This window comes from Mauremys reevesii, linkage group 21 (genome assembly GCF_016161935.1).
Source record: "Mauremys reevesii isolate NIE-2019 linkage group 21, ASM1616193v1, whole genome shotgun sequence".
In the NCBI taxonomy this organism is placed as follows: Eukaryota; Metazoa; Chordata; order Testudines; family Geoemydidae; genus Mauremys; species Mauremys reevesii.
The window spans coordinates 10,952,415-10,968,136 of NC_052643.1; the positions used below are offsets into that span (position 1 = coordinate 10,952,415).

The 15,722-nt window shown below is 40.5% G+C and overlaps 1 protein-coding gene across 12 annotated transcripts in view; it reads left to right on the forward strand.

Annotated features, from left to right (window-relative positions):
• Window positions 1-15,722, forward strand: part of RERE (arginine-glutamic acid dipeptide repeats) — a 391,036-nt gene that overhangs the window by 230,253 nt on the left and 145,061 nt on the right. For all 12 annotated transcript variants that reach the window (XR_005590298.1, XM_039508664.1, XM_039508660.1 and 9 more), the window contains 3 exons: window positions 8,170-8,218; window positions 12,996-13,120; window positions 14,242-14,341. Coding sequence is in view for 11 of the 12 variants with exons in the window: in XM_039508664.1 (XP_039364598.1) it covers window positions 8,170-8,218; window positions 12,996-13,120; window positions 14,242-14,341 (274 nt within the window). In the remaining variant the exon portion in view is untranslated. The remainder of the gene's footprint in view (window positions 1-8,169; window positions 8,219-12,995; window positions 13,121-14,241; window positions 14,342-15,722) is intronic.

Here is a 15,722-nt window from a genome sequence, read left to right on the forward strand (position 1 = left end):
GATGCTTCAGTGGAAGGTGCAAGAAACCCATGTAGAATTTTTCTTCTATATTCCGATGCTTTATTTGGTCACTTAGCTAGTTTCTAGCCTTTACTTTACTTTTAATCATGAGTACTAGTATCAATTAATGTAAATTCCAAGTAGCTCTGTTTCTGTGTGTTGATAAACTTCTTCTGGACTCAACTTCTGGTATTTGTACACTTGCAGGATCTTTTCTTTCCGGACCCAGAGATCTGCTTCTTCTCAGGCTGCCAGAGTTTTTTCTTTGCTTTCTGAAGGTTTTCCTGTGCATTGTGATCTTTTGGATTAGTGCTGTGTATATGTTGCACTGGAAAGCAGTTTGTGGCAAGCAAGTGTCTAAAAATATTCCCAGAGACCTCCCAAGAGTAGAGCAAAAAAGAGTTTTGGAAAGGTGCATGGTGGATGCAGGATTTAAGCCTGCTTGAAGCCCCGTTTCTGCCTCAGCTTGGTTAATTATAGATCTCAGTATACAGTGATCAGGGAAGATTCTGCCAAACAGGAGAGAGATTTAATCCTCAAGGGTGGCCTAGGATGCTGTCTTATAAATTGGTTTGGTTCTTTAAAAAAACAAAAACAAAACCAACATTTTTATTGGCACAAAGGCTCCTAACTGTTGGTAGGAGGCACTGTTCTGGGTACCCAAGGAAATTAGTCCTTGAGGGTGCGTCTCAGAGAGGAGGTGGTAATAGTGTGGATGGTGACGGCAGCAAAACGTAAGTGAGCCTTTGGGTGCATTGTGTGGAGAAATGAGCTGGTGATGTCCACTGGATTAGATACCAAGATCCCCACCTCTCTCTCCATGCTCGTAATCCGGTATAAAAGTATACGATTGTTGCAGCGTATGTTTTTCACATAATGACATTTTAAATTTTGTATTGCTAGATGAGGCAGTATCTGACTAAGCATATCTGTGCAGCATGCGCCTGACTCTTGGCCCCTAAGGTCGATCCCACGTATTTCCTCTCTTTACTGGCAGAATAGAAACAAGGGAATAGTTACTGCCAGGAGCACTAGGTCTAACCATCAGCTTTGAATTTCAGGCTCTCATGTACGTTAGTGATGCCAGAAGAATTGGACAGTGCAGAGAGGTGCTGTACTTGCTTCCTCAAAATTGCACATCACCCCCAGTAGTCCTGACCTGAGCCCTGCACAACACTGACCAGCGCATCAGGTGTGACATGCAGCACCTCTGCTCTTCAGTCCCTGAGCCTGCCCTCCTCGCTCTTCCATTGCACTTCAGGCTCGCTCTTTAACACCCCTCCCTGTTGCAGCCCTCAGCCCACAACAGTTCTTCTAGGGCAGAGGTGGGCAAATGTGGACCGCGGGACTGTCCTGCTGGCCCCTGAGCTCCCGGCTTATCCCCTGCTGTCCCCCCTCCCTCACAGCCTCATCTCGCCACACCGCCAGTGCTCTGGCTTGCTGCTCCTGCTGCTCAGAGCCGGGCTTGGATAAGGGGCTGAGGGTCCTGGGGGGTGGTGCAGTCAGGGGACAGGGAGCGGGGGGTGGTTGGATGGGGCGGAGCAGTCAGGGGATGGGGAACGGGCAGTTGGATAGGTGTGGGAGTCCTGGGGGGCCTGTCAGGGGGCGAGGGTGTGGATATGGGGTGGAGTCCTGGGGGGCGGTCAAGGGGCAGGGGGTCCCGGGACAAGAAGCAGGGGGGGTTGGATGGGTCAGGGATTCTGAGGGGGGTAGTTGGGGCAGGAAGTGTGAGGAGATGGGGGCCAGGCTGTTTTGGGGAGTCACAGCCTTCCCTACCCGGCCCTCCATGCAGTTTTGCAACTCCGATGTGGCCCTTGGGCCAAAGTTTGCCCACCCTGGTTCTAGGACATTTTAGTCCTGGCGTGAACAACTCCCTGCTATTCTGAAATGGCATCGTTTCCGTGAGCAGAAACCATCAGTCTTGGCAAACTCTACTAATGGGATGCTGGTTTCTTGCTGCAGATAAATAGATGAGTGACTAAACCAAAAGGGCTAAACTAATTTCTGGGGTGAGCAAAGTTACATACGAACCTAGATCACAAAATAGCCCAACCTAGAAACAAAAAATACTTATTTTTAAACCTAGTGCATTAAGGCTTTGCACCATCCTGTCTTACCTCCTCTTTTCATTCTCATCTTCACCACTTAACTGCTTTCTTTCAAGGGCACTCGTTGGCCTTGAACCCTCGAACCCCCTATTGCGTTAGGATTGAAAGCTCAATGCTTTATTCAAGTGAACATCTCCTAGCTGTTCCGAACAAGCCTCTCCTGGATTAGAGACTGCTAGTGCTTTGCCCTGCTCTGCTACGGATACTTCTGCCTTTTTGATATTCAGTTGCAGGCTTCCATCTCCTTTCTGTCCAGCCCCTGTTTACTTCATAGAATACAATGTTTCCATGGCAACAGGTTACTTTTCAAAGGGAACATCTTGTCATTATATTTAATCCACTGCAGCTGAAGAGGACTGAAATATTAAGTTGTTGTTGCTATGGCTACTGCTTTGTTACATCAGTTTCTTTTGTGTCAGATTTCATATACTGTATGGGGTCCTTTTTTCCCCTTTCCGTGGAATAAACAGAGAGCCCCTTCCTGTTGTTGTAATTGTGCTCCACTGATATAATTTGGCTTCCAGGTCTACAGTCCATTTTCGTTTTTGTAGCAAGAGTTTTCTTCCCATTTTCATACCTTTCTTGGGGTGGTGGAAATTGGCTGAAAAAGTATCTGATAGGAATTATCTGTCTCATGGAGGGGCAAGGGTCTTGCAAGCTGTAGGAAGCGCAAAGCAGTTAGAAAGAGGCCCTCCCCCCCAAAAAATAATAATTGCAGAACAGTTAATCTCTTCCCTTGCCTCCATCCCACTCCTGTCCCTCAAAAAAAAAAATCTTTCCTCTTCCATCTCATTACTTACCTTTGGGGTCTATGGTATATACTGAGGAAATTGCAAGAGGAACGACAATAAGGGAAAGAGAACATTACATGGAGAGAAGTGCAAGTATTGGTGATTGGAGGGCATTTTGGGTTTCCCCATCTAACATCATACAAATGCAGTTAGGAAAATGGGAGCCAAGATTTGGATTTAATGTACATTGACAATTATATCTAGGATGCTGGAGCATAATAAATATTGAGACTTTGCATGAAATGTTTTATTGTTTAAAGTCAATGTAAAGCAAATGAAAGTAATAGCTAGGTGTGGTTAGAATTAACATGAGGTTAAAATAGTATTGATTTCTCTCAGGGGCCCTTGGCTTGTGTTGAAATTACTGGTAGGTTAATAACTACATTTACAGCTTTGTTTAACTCTGTTGTTTGGTTTTTAACAATATGAAAATATTGTGGGTTCCTGTAACTTGTTTTAAAATGAAGAATACAGAAGAGATGAATCTGATGAGTTTTTTTGACTGTTTGTACTTAATTCAGTGCTTATGACATGGAGGATTTTACAGTAGGTTTAGCTGCATTCGAACATCCTGTGCATAGGCAACAGTAGCACACCCAAATTTGTCCCCTTGAATCCCTTAGTTCCAATTCTGAGTCTCTTCAGATCTTGCTCATCCTGATGACCTGCATGATAGTTTCGCAATATGGTAAAAGCTCTTTTGAGGAGTCACATGATCTCACTTGTGCACTTAAACCCAGGTCTCCAGCCGTGAGCAGCTAATATATTAACCACTGAACCAGCTGCCCCTTTCCCTCTTTTGGCAGCTGTGGTGGATACGTGTTTCTTCATTCTTTAGATTTCACTCCAGTTCTCAACTTGAGACCTGGCTCAGAACACACTGCATTTTTCAGATGTAGAAAAGATGTTTTATTTTTGCAAAAGGAAAAATGGAGGCCCAGAAAATGGCTCAGGGAGTTCTACAGCTTTTTAGTATCTAGTCCCGGAGTCGGCAACCTTTCCGAAGTGCTGTGCTGAGTCTCTTTCTTTCTTCACTCTAATGTACGGTTTCACGTGCCAGTGATATATTTTAATGTTTTTAGAAGGTCTCTTTCCATAAGTCTAAAATACATAACTAAACTATTGTTGTATGTAAAGTAAATAAGGTTTTTAAAATGTTTAAGAAGCTTCATTTAAAATTAAATTAAAACACAGAGCCCCCCAGACCAGTGGCCAGGACCCAGACAGTGTAAGTGCCACTGAAAATCAGCTTGCATGCCACAGGTTGCCTACCCCGATCTAGTCCATGGAACATTTATTCTGTTCTGATGTATGCAGTAGTGATATGCAGAGTGCCTCATGTGCCCCTTACAGAATGAGCTGAGACACTAAAAACTTTCTGCTGATATGCTGAGGCATTTCCAGGCCTGCAGCTTTTAATACCCCCTTGAGTCCCTCTTGCTAGATCTCTTCCTGGGTACTGAGCCCTAGTGCAGAAAGATGCTCAGGAATGAAAGGTGAATTTAGCATCTTGTTTTTCTGACTGCACAGAGCTGTGATAATAAAGGAAGTGGATAATTTACCATAAGTTACAAATTCTCATTCATCATAGGAGGAAACTTTTTTTTTAAATAAAAATTGAATTCATTTGAATTGGGTGGTAATTTTTTTATCAACCTCATTTTAAATGGTGGATTTTTAGTTTATGTTGCAGCAAAGAAATGACTGAGTTAGAAAATAAATGTGTACCCTGTATTAAAGCTATATCTTTGTGTACATGCAGATATTCTTAGATTAGAGGAATACATTTTGATAGGTACTTAATCTTTTATGTGGACTAGTAGTTTTAGGGAGCATTTTGGCATTTAACTTTTTGGTGCTTATTTTTGTAGCAGGAAAGACGCATTGGGCTAGTGGTTAAAACATGGGACTGGGATTTCTGATGACTGGTTTCTATTCCTGGCTGTGACAAACTCCCTGTGTGGCCTTCATCTTCCTGTGCCTCAATTTTGTCATCTGTAAAATGGGGGTGCATAAAAATCGCCTACTTCACAAATGGAGGTTTAATTTATTGTTTGTAAAATACTTTGAGACCATGGGATGGAAAGTGCTGTAGAAGTGCAAATGGATGCTAAAAAATTTCCATGATTCTTAATGTGCTCTTGTCAGTTCGAGTTGGATATTCTTGTTTTAATAAAGGTTAGCATTCACTGTCTTGATTTTTGGTTTTAGAATTGAGAGAAAACGTTACTAATTTCTTCATCCTTAATTCATCCCAATGTGCCTACAATGGCCACTGGGGAACGTATGGGTCAGTAACTAACCTCATGTACTTTTGCCATACTTTACAGGGACTAGATACATGGTTTAAGTCAAGGTTTATGTATTTACTTTTCCCATATGAATCAGATAAAATTATATATATATATATGCGCAGACAGTTCTCTTAAATAATTTTCTGGAGTCTGCTCATGACCTATCATAATTTTAGTGTCTTGTAGTTACTGAGATTTTGTGCTCAAAAGTTTGTATGAGTACATTTAAATGGACTGACTGCAGTAATTGTCTCTTTTATATAATGTGTCTAAATGTAATATTTTGAATTATAGGAATTAATACTAAAATAAATAAAATTTATACATATATATTTATACATATAATAAAATAGCTTTTAAAATAGAGTTCTTGCAGAACTGTCACTTAAGATATTTAAACCTCATTGGAGTTTGTTGCACTCCTTAATACGTTTTGTTAGGGTCCTGAAGGGCAATGCAGTATCTCTAGCTGTAGCTGCATTATGCGACCACAAGCACATATGTAAGCAAAGAGCATTTATTGAGTCTGATTGGTCAGAAAGACTGAGCGCCTGATATTCCAGACAAAGTCAATGGCAGTCAGGGTGCTCAGCTCCTCTGAGAATCATGCCATATGTGTTAAACTGTTTTGCAAAAGTGTAGCTCTTAAAGGATGGGCTTAGCCAATAAACTATTATTTCAGTGTTGGTCGTGTCTGTCTGCTGGTGATATTTCAATAAATGTTAGCAAACAAAAGAGGTTGAGAGAGGAGAATAAAGATGCAGATTTACTTGCCCATTTTTTTTCCTCCAGAAGGTTAAGAAATGATTTCCATGCTGTCAGATTGCTATGCTGGCTGTATTGTTGCCTTAGAGAATATAAAACTTTCTTCATTCTTGAGCTACTCCAAGTATTTCCATAATAGCGTTAAAGAGAGAGTTGATTTTTCTTCTTTCAACATATGGTGACACTTCGTCTGCAACCAGCAACTGTGTAATTGGTACATATCCCTTTGGAGTAAAAATCTTTGCTGCTAGACTGAGTAAAGGTACTCCACTGGAAACTTGTAGCTTTTACTTGCTTACAAATACCGTTGCAGCATGGCTGAATGATGTGAGAGTCCCTTCATACACGATTTTGTAGGAAAGCGCCTTTTTTTGGATAAACCCAGTCAAAACTCATTTAATTTTGTCTAAGACCAGGTACTACTGGTGAAACTGACTTTCTGTTTTGCAGCCATTCCAACGGATGTTCTCATCTGATTTTAGCAAATCAATAATAGTAATTTCTAAAGGTTTCCAGGGCCAGGCCTAGGCAATATTTGGATAGAAGACCATGGTAACTCATAACTGATGGGTCAGTAGGTGGCACCCTTTGTATATTATGTGGGAGGTGTCGTCTTCTGAATAAAGAATGAGTATGTCCTAATTCCATGTCAGTTTTTAAATGCAGGGTTATCTCTTCTGATGGATAATTGCATTCCACCTAGCACTTATTTATATTTTGATCTACAATCTGCAAAAGCAGTCCCTCCTCTTCTTCCTGCTCTTTTTTGCAACACCTTTTACTATTCTGGGAATGCTGTATGAACTGGATGATAATTTCTTGTGCTCAGCTTACTCTAGTGCTCTAAACACTTCAAGAAAAATGTAGCATGAAGTTTTCATTTCAGATACTATTTTTAGGAGATGAAAACAGGCTCAAAAGCTTTCTTAAGGCATGCTGATGTTAACCCAATATAGGATTGCGAGCTGGGGCCTAGAGGGCAGTCCGTATCTCCTGGGTTTCTCTGTTGCAGCAATCAGCCAGTGGGGCAGTACCTGTGAGGATGGATCTCATTGGATATGCCTTGTCCCTGCAACAGGTTTTTTGAGTTGGCTGGCTAGGGCACAGGGAAGTTGATACTATCAAACAAGCCACAAGAGGGCTCCTTCCTTCTGTGCCCTCCACTGGTTATTGGTAATACCATAGCACTTAGAAGCCTTAGTTATGGACCAGGACTGCGTGGTGCTTGACATTGTACAAACACAGAATACAAAAAACAGTCCTTGACCCAAAGATCAACTCCTTCCCTTCCTCTCCTCCCCCGATTTCCACCTGGGTAGGTATTGATTTGCAGGTTGGTGTTGCAAACCCATAGAGGTCAGGTGGTTTTGGGGAAGTTTCCTTTTTCCCTAAGACTTAGTAAAAAGCAACAAAGAGTCCGGTGGCACCTTATAGAAGCTTTCATGGGTGAATACCCACTTCGTTAAGCGCTTTCACCCATGAAAGCTTATGCTCCAATAGGTCTGTTAGTCTATAAGGTACCACAGGACTCTTTGTCGCTTTTTACAAGATCCAGACTAACACGGCTCCCCCTCTGATACCTAAGACCTTGACAGGTGTCCCCAAGAAGTTACTAAGTTACAGAATTAATAAAGCTGCAGCCACTTGGCCAGAAATTCCAGATCTGTCTTCATTGGCCTCTTCCATTCACAAAGTTCACTGCTATGTTGAGCGTATCCATTGTTTCTACTTTAATGGTGCATTATTATTACTGCTTTTCAGCATGCATTGCAAACATAATATCAAAAGGGGTTTTGTGTTGGTACAGTATATACATTATCACATTTTTGTTCGTCATGTATTAATGGTCTTCTTCAGTCAAATAGGCAAAAGGTATATAGCAAGATCTAGTGATTAGAAATTGAAGCCAGACAAACTCAGATTCGGAAAAGGTGCAGATTTTTTTTTAACAATGAGGGTAAAGAACCATTGAGAGAACTTACCAAGGGTTGTGGTGGATTCTCTGTCATTAGCAGTTTTTAAATCAGGATTGAATGCTTTTCTAAAAGATAGGACTTGCCTGAATTTGTTTGAACTACAGCCTATGTTATAGAGCTGGTCTATAAAGGATCACATTGGACCCTTCTGGTTTTCTATGAATCTGTGTGCAATAATACAAAGTTTTGTTACTTATAAGCTCTACTCACGGATGCTCTTTGTCTTTCATGGTAGGAGGCTGAACAGCACCCAGGGCGAGATCAGAGTTGGACCCAGCCATCAGGTAAAGGATTTAATTGTTTTAATTGTTTGAAAAGTCTAACAACGAGTTATAGCAATTTAATTAGCTCAAGGAATATGGACTCAAAATTGTGTGTATGTATATATAAGCATCTAAAATATAATATACATATTAAGATACTTGCACATGAGCATTTCGTTAGAATTATCTATTACTCCCAGTATCAGCATAGTAAACAGGACTGTTCTTTAGCACAGCCTGTAATTTTAATGACACTTTTCAGCAAAAAATATTTTTTATATACTACTGTAGGACTGAAGGAATCAGGTCTGCTATTGGAAAGTATGGGAAATCAGAAAAAAATTGTCTCGTTAAAATTAATACATTTTCAGCTGAATTTGAGTATTAAATTTGCCCAACATTTAAAAAAAATTGAACTTAACAGTAACGGAAAGTTATTTTTCATATGTTTTCAGAGTCTTCTAATCTTACTTCACAGCAAATTAAGATAGTAGCTTGCTGTTTGCTTTATTTAAGATATTTACCTTGTTTTTTAGTTGTTTACTGAAGATAAACAAAATGGAGTCATAGTTTGGCTTAGTGTCCCTTAGAAACAGGGAAAGTCATCAAAATCTGCCAAATGCAAGAGAACAAGACTGGAAGGCCAGAGAACTTTATGTTCAAACTTCTGCAAAGTTTCAAGGCAGCAAGGAGTGTGGGGAAGGGAGTAAAGCTTTTGTGCTGTATGGTAATTGATAATAGACTGTATAATATTGTCAAGAATGTCTGTTAATGGGGTTGAGATGATTACAGGGCTGACTGTACTCTCTTCTCTTCCTGGTCTTTCTCAAAGCACCCCACAGGGATTAGGCCTGGAGACTTTAGCTATACTGGGTCAGAGTTCCACAATTCTCTCTCTCAGATTAAGCCCTAGGCTACAGTACACTGTTTTTACCTTGCAGGTCTGACTGAATTTGAGAGACTGTTCCTTTTCAAACCATTCAAAGTGTTCTTTTGATCTCCTGTGTTCTCTGGACCCCTTCCTGTCTTGGCATTTACTCTTAACTCATGTTTTGACTGAGAAGTCTCCTGTCTTGAGCTATTCTTTCTCCTTTCTGCTTGTTTTTTTCCCAATAGTCCCCTGTTAAACTAAACCAATATATTTGTCCAGGAAACTTCTCAGTAACCAGGTCAACATACACTATTCAAAAGTTATTACAGACCAGCTCTAAATCTGTCATGGTTGTAAAGGGATGGTTTCCTTCTTGGAGGCAAGTAATGACCCCAACAAGGTATTCAGACAAGTGGACGATAGCATGCTTTTGGTTGTGTTCTTACTAAACCATTTTCCTTCACTTCTGCTTTGTACTGGCTGTTGTTGGTACAGGATAAAATCCTCTTTCTGAAGCAATGATTTTAGCTTTGGTGCTACAGTAAGTTTATTGATTTAACCCCTTCAAGATTGTAGGAGTGGAAGCTTATCTGTCTAGGACAAAAAAAAAAAAAGGCAAAAAATCCTCCCAGTGCCAAAAGGTTGTTTAAAATAAATTAAATTCAGAAATGATATAGAGCATAGTTTAATTTTGGGGCACCAAAGCTCAGGAGGATTATCAAGATCTTCTTGCTGGTCATGCCCTCTTCGCACATGGACTTACGGTTGTAGTATCTTCTTTGCCTTTTGTAGGAACTTTATGATGCAGTTGATGTTTGACCTCCTGACCCTGTAAAGACAGGGGAGGTTTAGATCTTTGATTCAGAAGCCCTGAGTCCATTCTTTGAGTGCGTTGTAAGGTCTGTTGGTTGTGAAAGATGAGAGGAACTGGGAAGCTTGTAAAACCACTGTGGTGCCTCGGTCATTTCTGGTTGTCATAATACAGAGTGAGGAAGTAGGGATTGCAACATTATGGCTGATTGACTGAGACAAACAACCCGCTGCTGGACGTGGCTTTAGGGAAGGGTAAAAGCTCTTAGTTTGTTCTAACTTATTTGGGAAAATCTTTCCTGACTGTTGTAGGTAATCTGCTTGTACAGGAGCATGGACAGAGCTAGAATTAATTTGACATGTTAGGGCAAATCCTTCTAATGGGAGTTAAGAGCATTCATCCCCTTGTAAGATTGGGCCCTTGAGAGATATTCAGGCGGTGTTATCCATCCAGACTCCTTTTTCATAGATTCCAGTACTAAAAGGGACCACTGTGATCATCTAGTCTGACCTCCATAGAACTTCCCCAAACTAATTTCTATCACCCATCTTTTAGAAGAACATCCCATCTTGGTTTAGAAATTGCTAGTGATGGAGAATCCACCACAACCTTTGATAAGTTGTTCCAATGGTTAATTACCCTCACTCTTAAAAATTTAAGCCCCATTTCCAGTTTGAATTTGTCTAGCGTCACCTTCCATCCGTTGGAATGTGCACCTTTGTCTCCTAGGTTGAAGATCCCACTATCAAATATTTGTTCCCCATGTCGGTACTTATAGATTGTAATCAAGGCTCCCCATAACCTTCTTTTTGTTAAGCTAAATAGATCCCACTAAACAACTTGACTCAGTTATTTCTTGTGAAAGTTGAAGAATGTACATTCTGTGTAGCATCCTGGAGTATACTTGGTTTAAAAAACAGCCCCAAAAAAGTGACTAAAGCATATGTTACTTTTTTTAATTAACAATACTGGCATTACTGTACTTGGTACTTCCAAAGCTACTCTCATCTGAAGCTATCAGTGTACTTTACAGACATTCTTCATCTACCCTGTGAAGTGTATTTATGAGCTAGATTTTACAGATGGAAAAACTTGGGACAAGGAAGAGTAATGTGAGGTACCTTCATGTTTGGTTGCCTGACTTCTGAGACTCTTAAGGCCCATGCGCAGTGGTGCAGAGCACTCACCTCTGCCAATAACTTCAGTGGGTGTTGGAGGTGCTCAATCTTATGAATGTAAAACTCCAGTTGGGCACCTAAAATAAGTGAATATTTTCAGAAGCGTCCTAAGGTTGCTTGTCCAAGGTCAGCATATGTATTGGGGTGTGTTTTCACTAGGAGGAAGAAAAGGTATTTTCTTAACCTGACTTAGCTAACTTGAGGTCCTAGTGAAGAGGCAGTTTGTAGGTTTCGCACAGTTTAGCAGGTCAAATAAAAGACTAGGCTCCCCCGTAGTCTTTAATTTGACCTGCTAGCACGTGTGAAAACAATAAGCTGCTTTGTCTTCTGTAGGATTTTTACCTCAAGTTAGTTAACATGAAGAATGAACCTTTCTTCTCTGGCAAAGACAAATCCTGATGACAGATCCAGGATTAGAACCTAGGAATCCTGACTCTGAGCCACTACTCTAGCCAGTAGACAACAGTGCCTTTTTATTGAGATTATAAACTTTTGGGGGCAGGAATAGTCTGTGTATGTACAGTACCTAGCACAGTGGAGTCCTGGACCATGACTTGGGCTACTGTAATAAAAGTGTGTTCTGGTTGCAACAATGCCCTGTTTTAAGATTCACAGAGCTATATGTGGGATTCTGGTCTGTGAGTAGGACTTCTAGGCACAGTGGTAATTCAAATACTATATTATAGTGATAGATGAAGGAAAACAACAAATGTTTACTATATGCTCACTATGCTGCCTACGTCAGTTGTCTGGTTTGCCAACAGCTTTGTGACATGACCCATTAAAGAGATTCGTTTTTGGAAACATGGTAATGAAGCATGTTGGTCCTACGGTATGAGAGGATGCTAGTTTGTTTAAGTACCATGGCTGCTGGAAGCAGGTGCACAGCGTGTGTATGTCTAATACACATCTCCACTGGCCATGGCGGCTGTAATGTCTGCTTATCCTTCAGCAGCAGAAAATTTCAGTCACAAATCCATTTTCCTAGTGAAGAAGTAAAAAAATACATTTTGAAAAGCAGAAAATGAAAGACATCTGAACCGATGACTTCTAATTACTGGTTGTATATAAATATTGCCTTTCAAAAATGTTTAGAATTGTAACTGTAAGAGGTAATTAAAAGGCTTAAAAGCTGTTTCCAAAAATGCTGTCCACTATCTTGTCCTATTGCTGCAGATGAATAAAGATGCTAATTGGGTCTCTTGATACATTTGATGGCGAGGTCATTTCCCTGAGCTATCTTGCTTTCTGCAAATTTCCTTGGGTCATTTTGGGGTTTTAATGATTTGCTAAGGCCTTATTTGTAAATATCAAACGTGGGTTTTTATTGAGGAGTTAAAATGAAATAGATACCTCCCTAGGTAGTCATATGTTTGCCTCCTTTCATATTTATGTATTATGTGCATACAGTTTATCCTGCCAAACAGTGGTTAGAATGGTTTCCTTTTAACAAGTGGAAACAGCTTGTTTTCCCCTTCAACAGAGGTTAAACTATCCCATGTTTGTGAAGGTGCTTTCATTTTTGTACGACAGAGGACGATGCTCACAGTATGAGTTTTTAAAATGGTTTAAAATAACTCCAGGCCATGGTGCTTGCACCTGAAATGTGTATCCTAAAGGCTTCCCTGTAAGTGCAATAGGAGATGGTGCTACCCAGTGATGTGTGCCAGCTGATGTTACCGTTTTTTGAAAAAGGGAGGAAGCATGATCTTTAATTAAGGCATAGGACTAGGAGACAGTAGATCTGGGTTTAATTACTGGTACTGCCACCAATTTCCTGTGAAACCTTGGGCAAGTCACTTAGCCTGTCATTGCCTTAGTTTCTCCATCAGTGCAATGGGGATGATAACACATCCCTCACAGAAAACGCCTATGTACAGTCTATTAGTATGATTGTTATCAACACTGTTTGTTTTGACTCTGTTTCAATTTTTGTAGGCCAAGCTTCCAGACTTGCAGCCGTTTCCTTCTCTGGATGGCGACACTGTGACACAACATGAAGAACTTGTGTGGATGCCAGGGGTCAATGACTGTGACCTGCTCATGTACCTCAGGGCAGCAAGGTACATGAAGCCAAGATAACCCAGCTTCCCCAGAGCACTCAAGCTGTAATTTGGGACATGGCCTAAGAAGGTTGGGCTAAGGTTGTTGCCCATCGTCCTGTGTAGAGGCGATATTACATTAGAATGTTAAGAAGTAGATTTTTTTTTTAGGTTGGGAGCCAATGTCAAGATGTGATGGTGTTAGGCTAGCTCCAAAGCTATTTTGGGTCACAAAGGAATGTCACACTGGGCTGTCTCTTTTGGATTGAAAACAAAGGAATTATATGTACAACATATCCCTCAAACCACTGAGGGATAGCTCAGTGGTTTGAGCATTGGCCTGCTAAACCCAGGGGTGTGAGTTCAATCCTTGAGGGGCCATTTAGGGATCTGGGGCAAAAATCTGGCTGGGGATTGATCTTGCTTTGAGCAGGGGGTTGGACTAGATGACCTCCTGAGGTTCCTTCCAACCCAGATATTCCATTCCATGATAAATAGTGATGTAATATCTAAAGTGTACAGATCAATTAGGGAAGTAAAAGCTGTGAATAAAATAACTGTGACAGTATAGAATTCCTTCCTGTAGTAAATATTCTTTTGGCAACACTAAGTTGCATAGCTAAGATTCACCCTAATACTATGAACTATGCTTAGGGAGTCGGATCAAACAATTTAGATCTTTATACATAAAGATCAGGCTCCCAAAATAGTGGATCAGGCATTAACTCAGGACGTGTGGATAAATAATCATTTTTAATTTGTAATAAACTAATGACTTGGCACCCTACGGTTAGTTCCAAGACAGCTTGCTGACTTAATTAAACTAAAATTATGATGACAGGTAAGCTGTCTGGGGCAGGACTGCATCCTCATATGAGGTGGTAATCCTAGCACAATGCCGATTGGGCCTCTGGGTGCTACAGTAATGAAGAATTAAATTATGCTAATATCATCTTGGAGTGAGTCTTTGAATAATACCTTGAAAATTATCCAGTACTAAAAATAGCCCAATACTGAAGACATGCAGGTGGGCAAAACAGAGCCCTGAAAATGGTGATTTACAATGTAAATAGCATCTGTATATTGCATAATGTGTGCAATTAGAGGATGAATTGTTTCATTTTATTTTTTTAACTATAAAGGAGCATGGCAGCTTTTGCAGGGATGTGTGATGGAGGATCCACAGAAGATGGCTGCGTTGCAGCCTCTCGCGATGACACTACGCTCAATGCACTCAACACAGTAAGTATCCAGAAGTGTTGACTCTGTAAAAGAGTTACCTAGTTTTATTTCATTTTAAGGGGCCATCTAATGTATGCAGCACATGGATAACAGATGTATTAACCCTTAACTAGAGCATGTCTGGAGTCATAGCATGATCTCATCAGTAGCCTGGGACTTACTAACTTCATGCTACTCAACACTTCATAGTTACCTCCTCAATCATCTAGTTTTCCAAGTGAGTATTTTAGAGAGAGAAATTATTGTTCTGTATTATAATCAGTTCACATGGGTCATCCCAGATTTAATTGTTATCTTCCGAAGTTTCCATAAAACATAGGGGGTGCCTGATCTGACCATTGGTCCTTTCAATCATCCATTTGGCGCCTAACAAATACCTGGTCTTTCATAAAGGAAGAGAAACCGATAATGCACTCAATTGCCTATTGTCCAGTTCTTTATATGTGGGGAAGGATCTCCTGACCATTCCACAGTGATCACTTGGAAGCATGTGATTTGATTCTCTCTCCTGTTAACTTATCTTTCATGGCTACAAATGCTGTTAGTGGCCCTCAAAAATATATAGCTCTTCTTAAAATCCAGTTACAGTAGTTGATTCTATGTTTTTGGTACTGAACAGTACCAGCTGACTCTATATGTAACATAAATATTGCATTTTATTAAGAATAAATTTACATGTAATTTCATGGAGTGTCCTGTTCATGTTTTAAGGAACAGGCTGAAAAAATTGTCTTGTGTGACTGCCGTATTTTTCAATAACTCAGTAAAATCTCATCTAGTTCTTCTTTCAAGGCTAAATAATCCTAGTTTTTGGAGTCTCGCCACACAACTGATTAATTTAGTTGACCTTTTATTGAATATTTTCCATCTCCACTATTTCCTCCTTAACTTGCAATTTTTCTACTCTGGAAAGTGACGAGAGTAAAAATGGCACAACTTTACTTATTGGGTCTGTTCCCTATATCTATGCAGCGTTGTATCTGCTGACTTTAGTGACAGAGGATGTTTTTATTTGTTTTTTAATATCTGTTCAACCTGCCAAGCAAATCCGATTGGGAATGAGCAGTTGTGTTGTTTCATTTTGTGCATAATCTACAAAATTATTTTGCTAAATTCCAATCACTCACACCTAGGAAAGCTCACCGAAGGTAATGGGGCTTGTGCATCTGTAAGTGAGATCCTAATTTGGCCTGCAGAGCTTTTAGTACTGGTGATCACATGCAAGCTGGAAAAAAAACCCAGCTTGACTCTTACAGTTATGTCTACGTTGCAGTTAGACACCTGCAGCTGGCCTATGCCAGCTGGCTTTGGAAGGGCTGTTTAATGGCAGTGTAGACATTAGGGCTCTAGGAGCAGAGCGTTCGGTCTCCAGCTTGAGCTC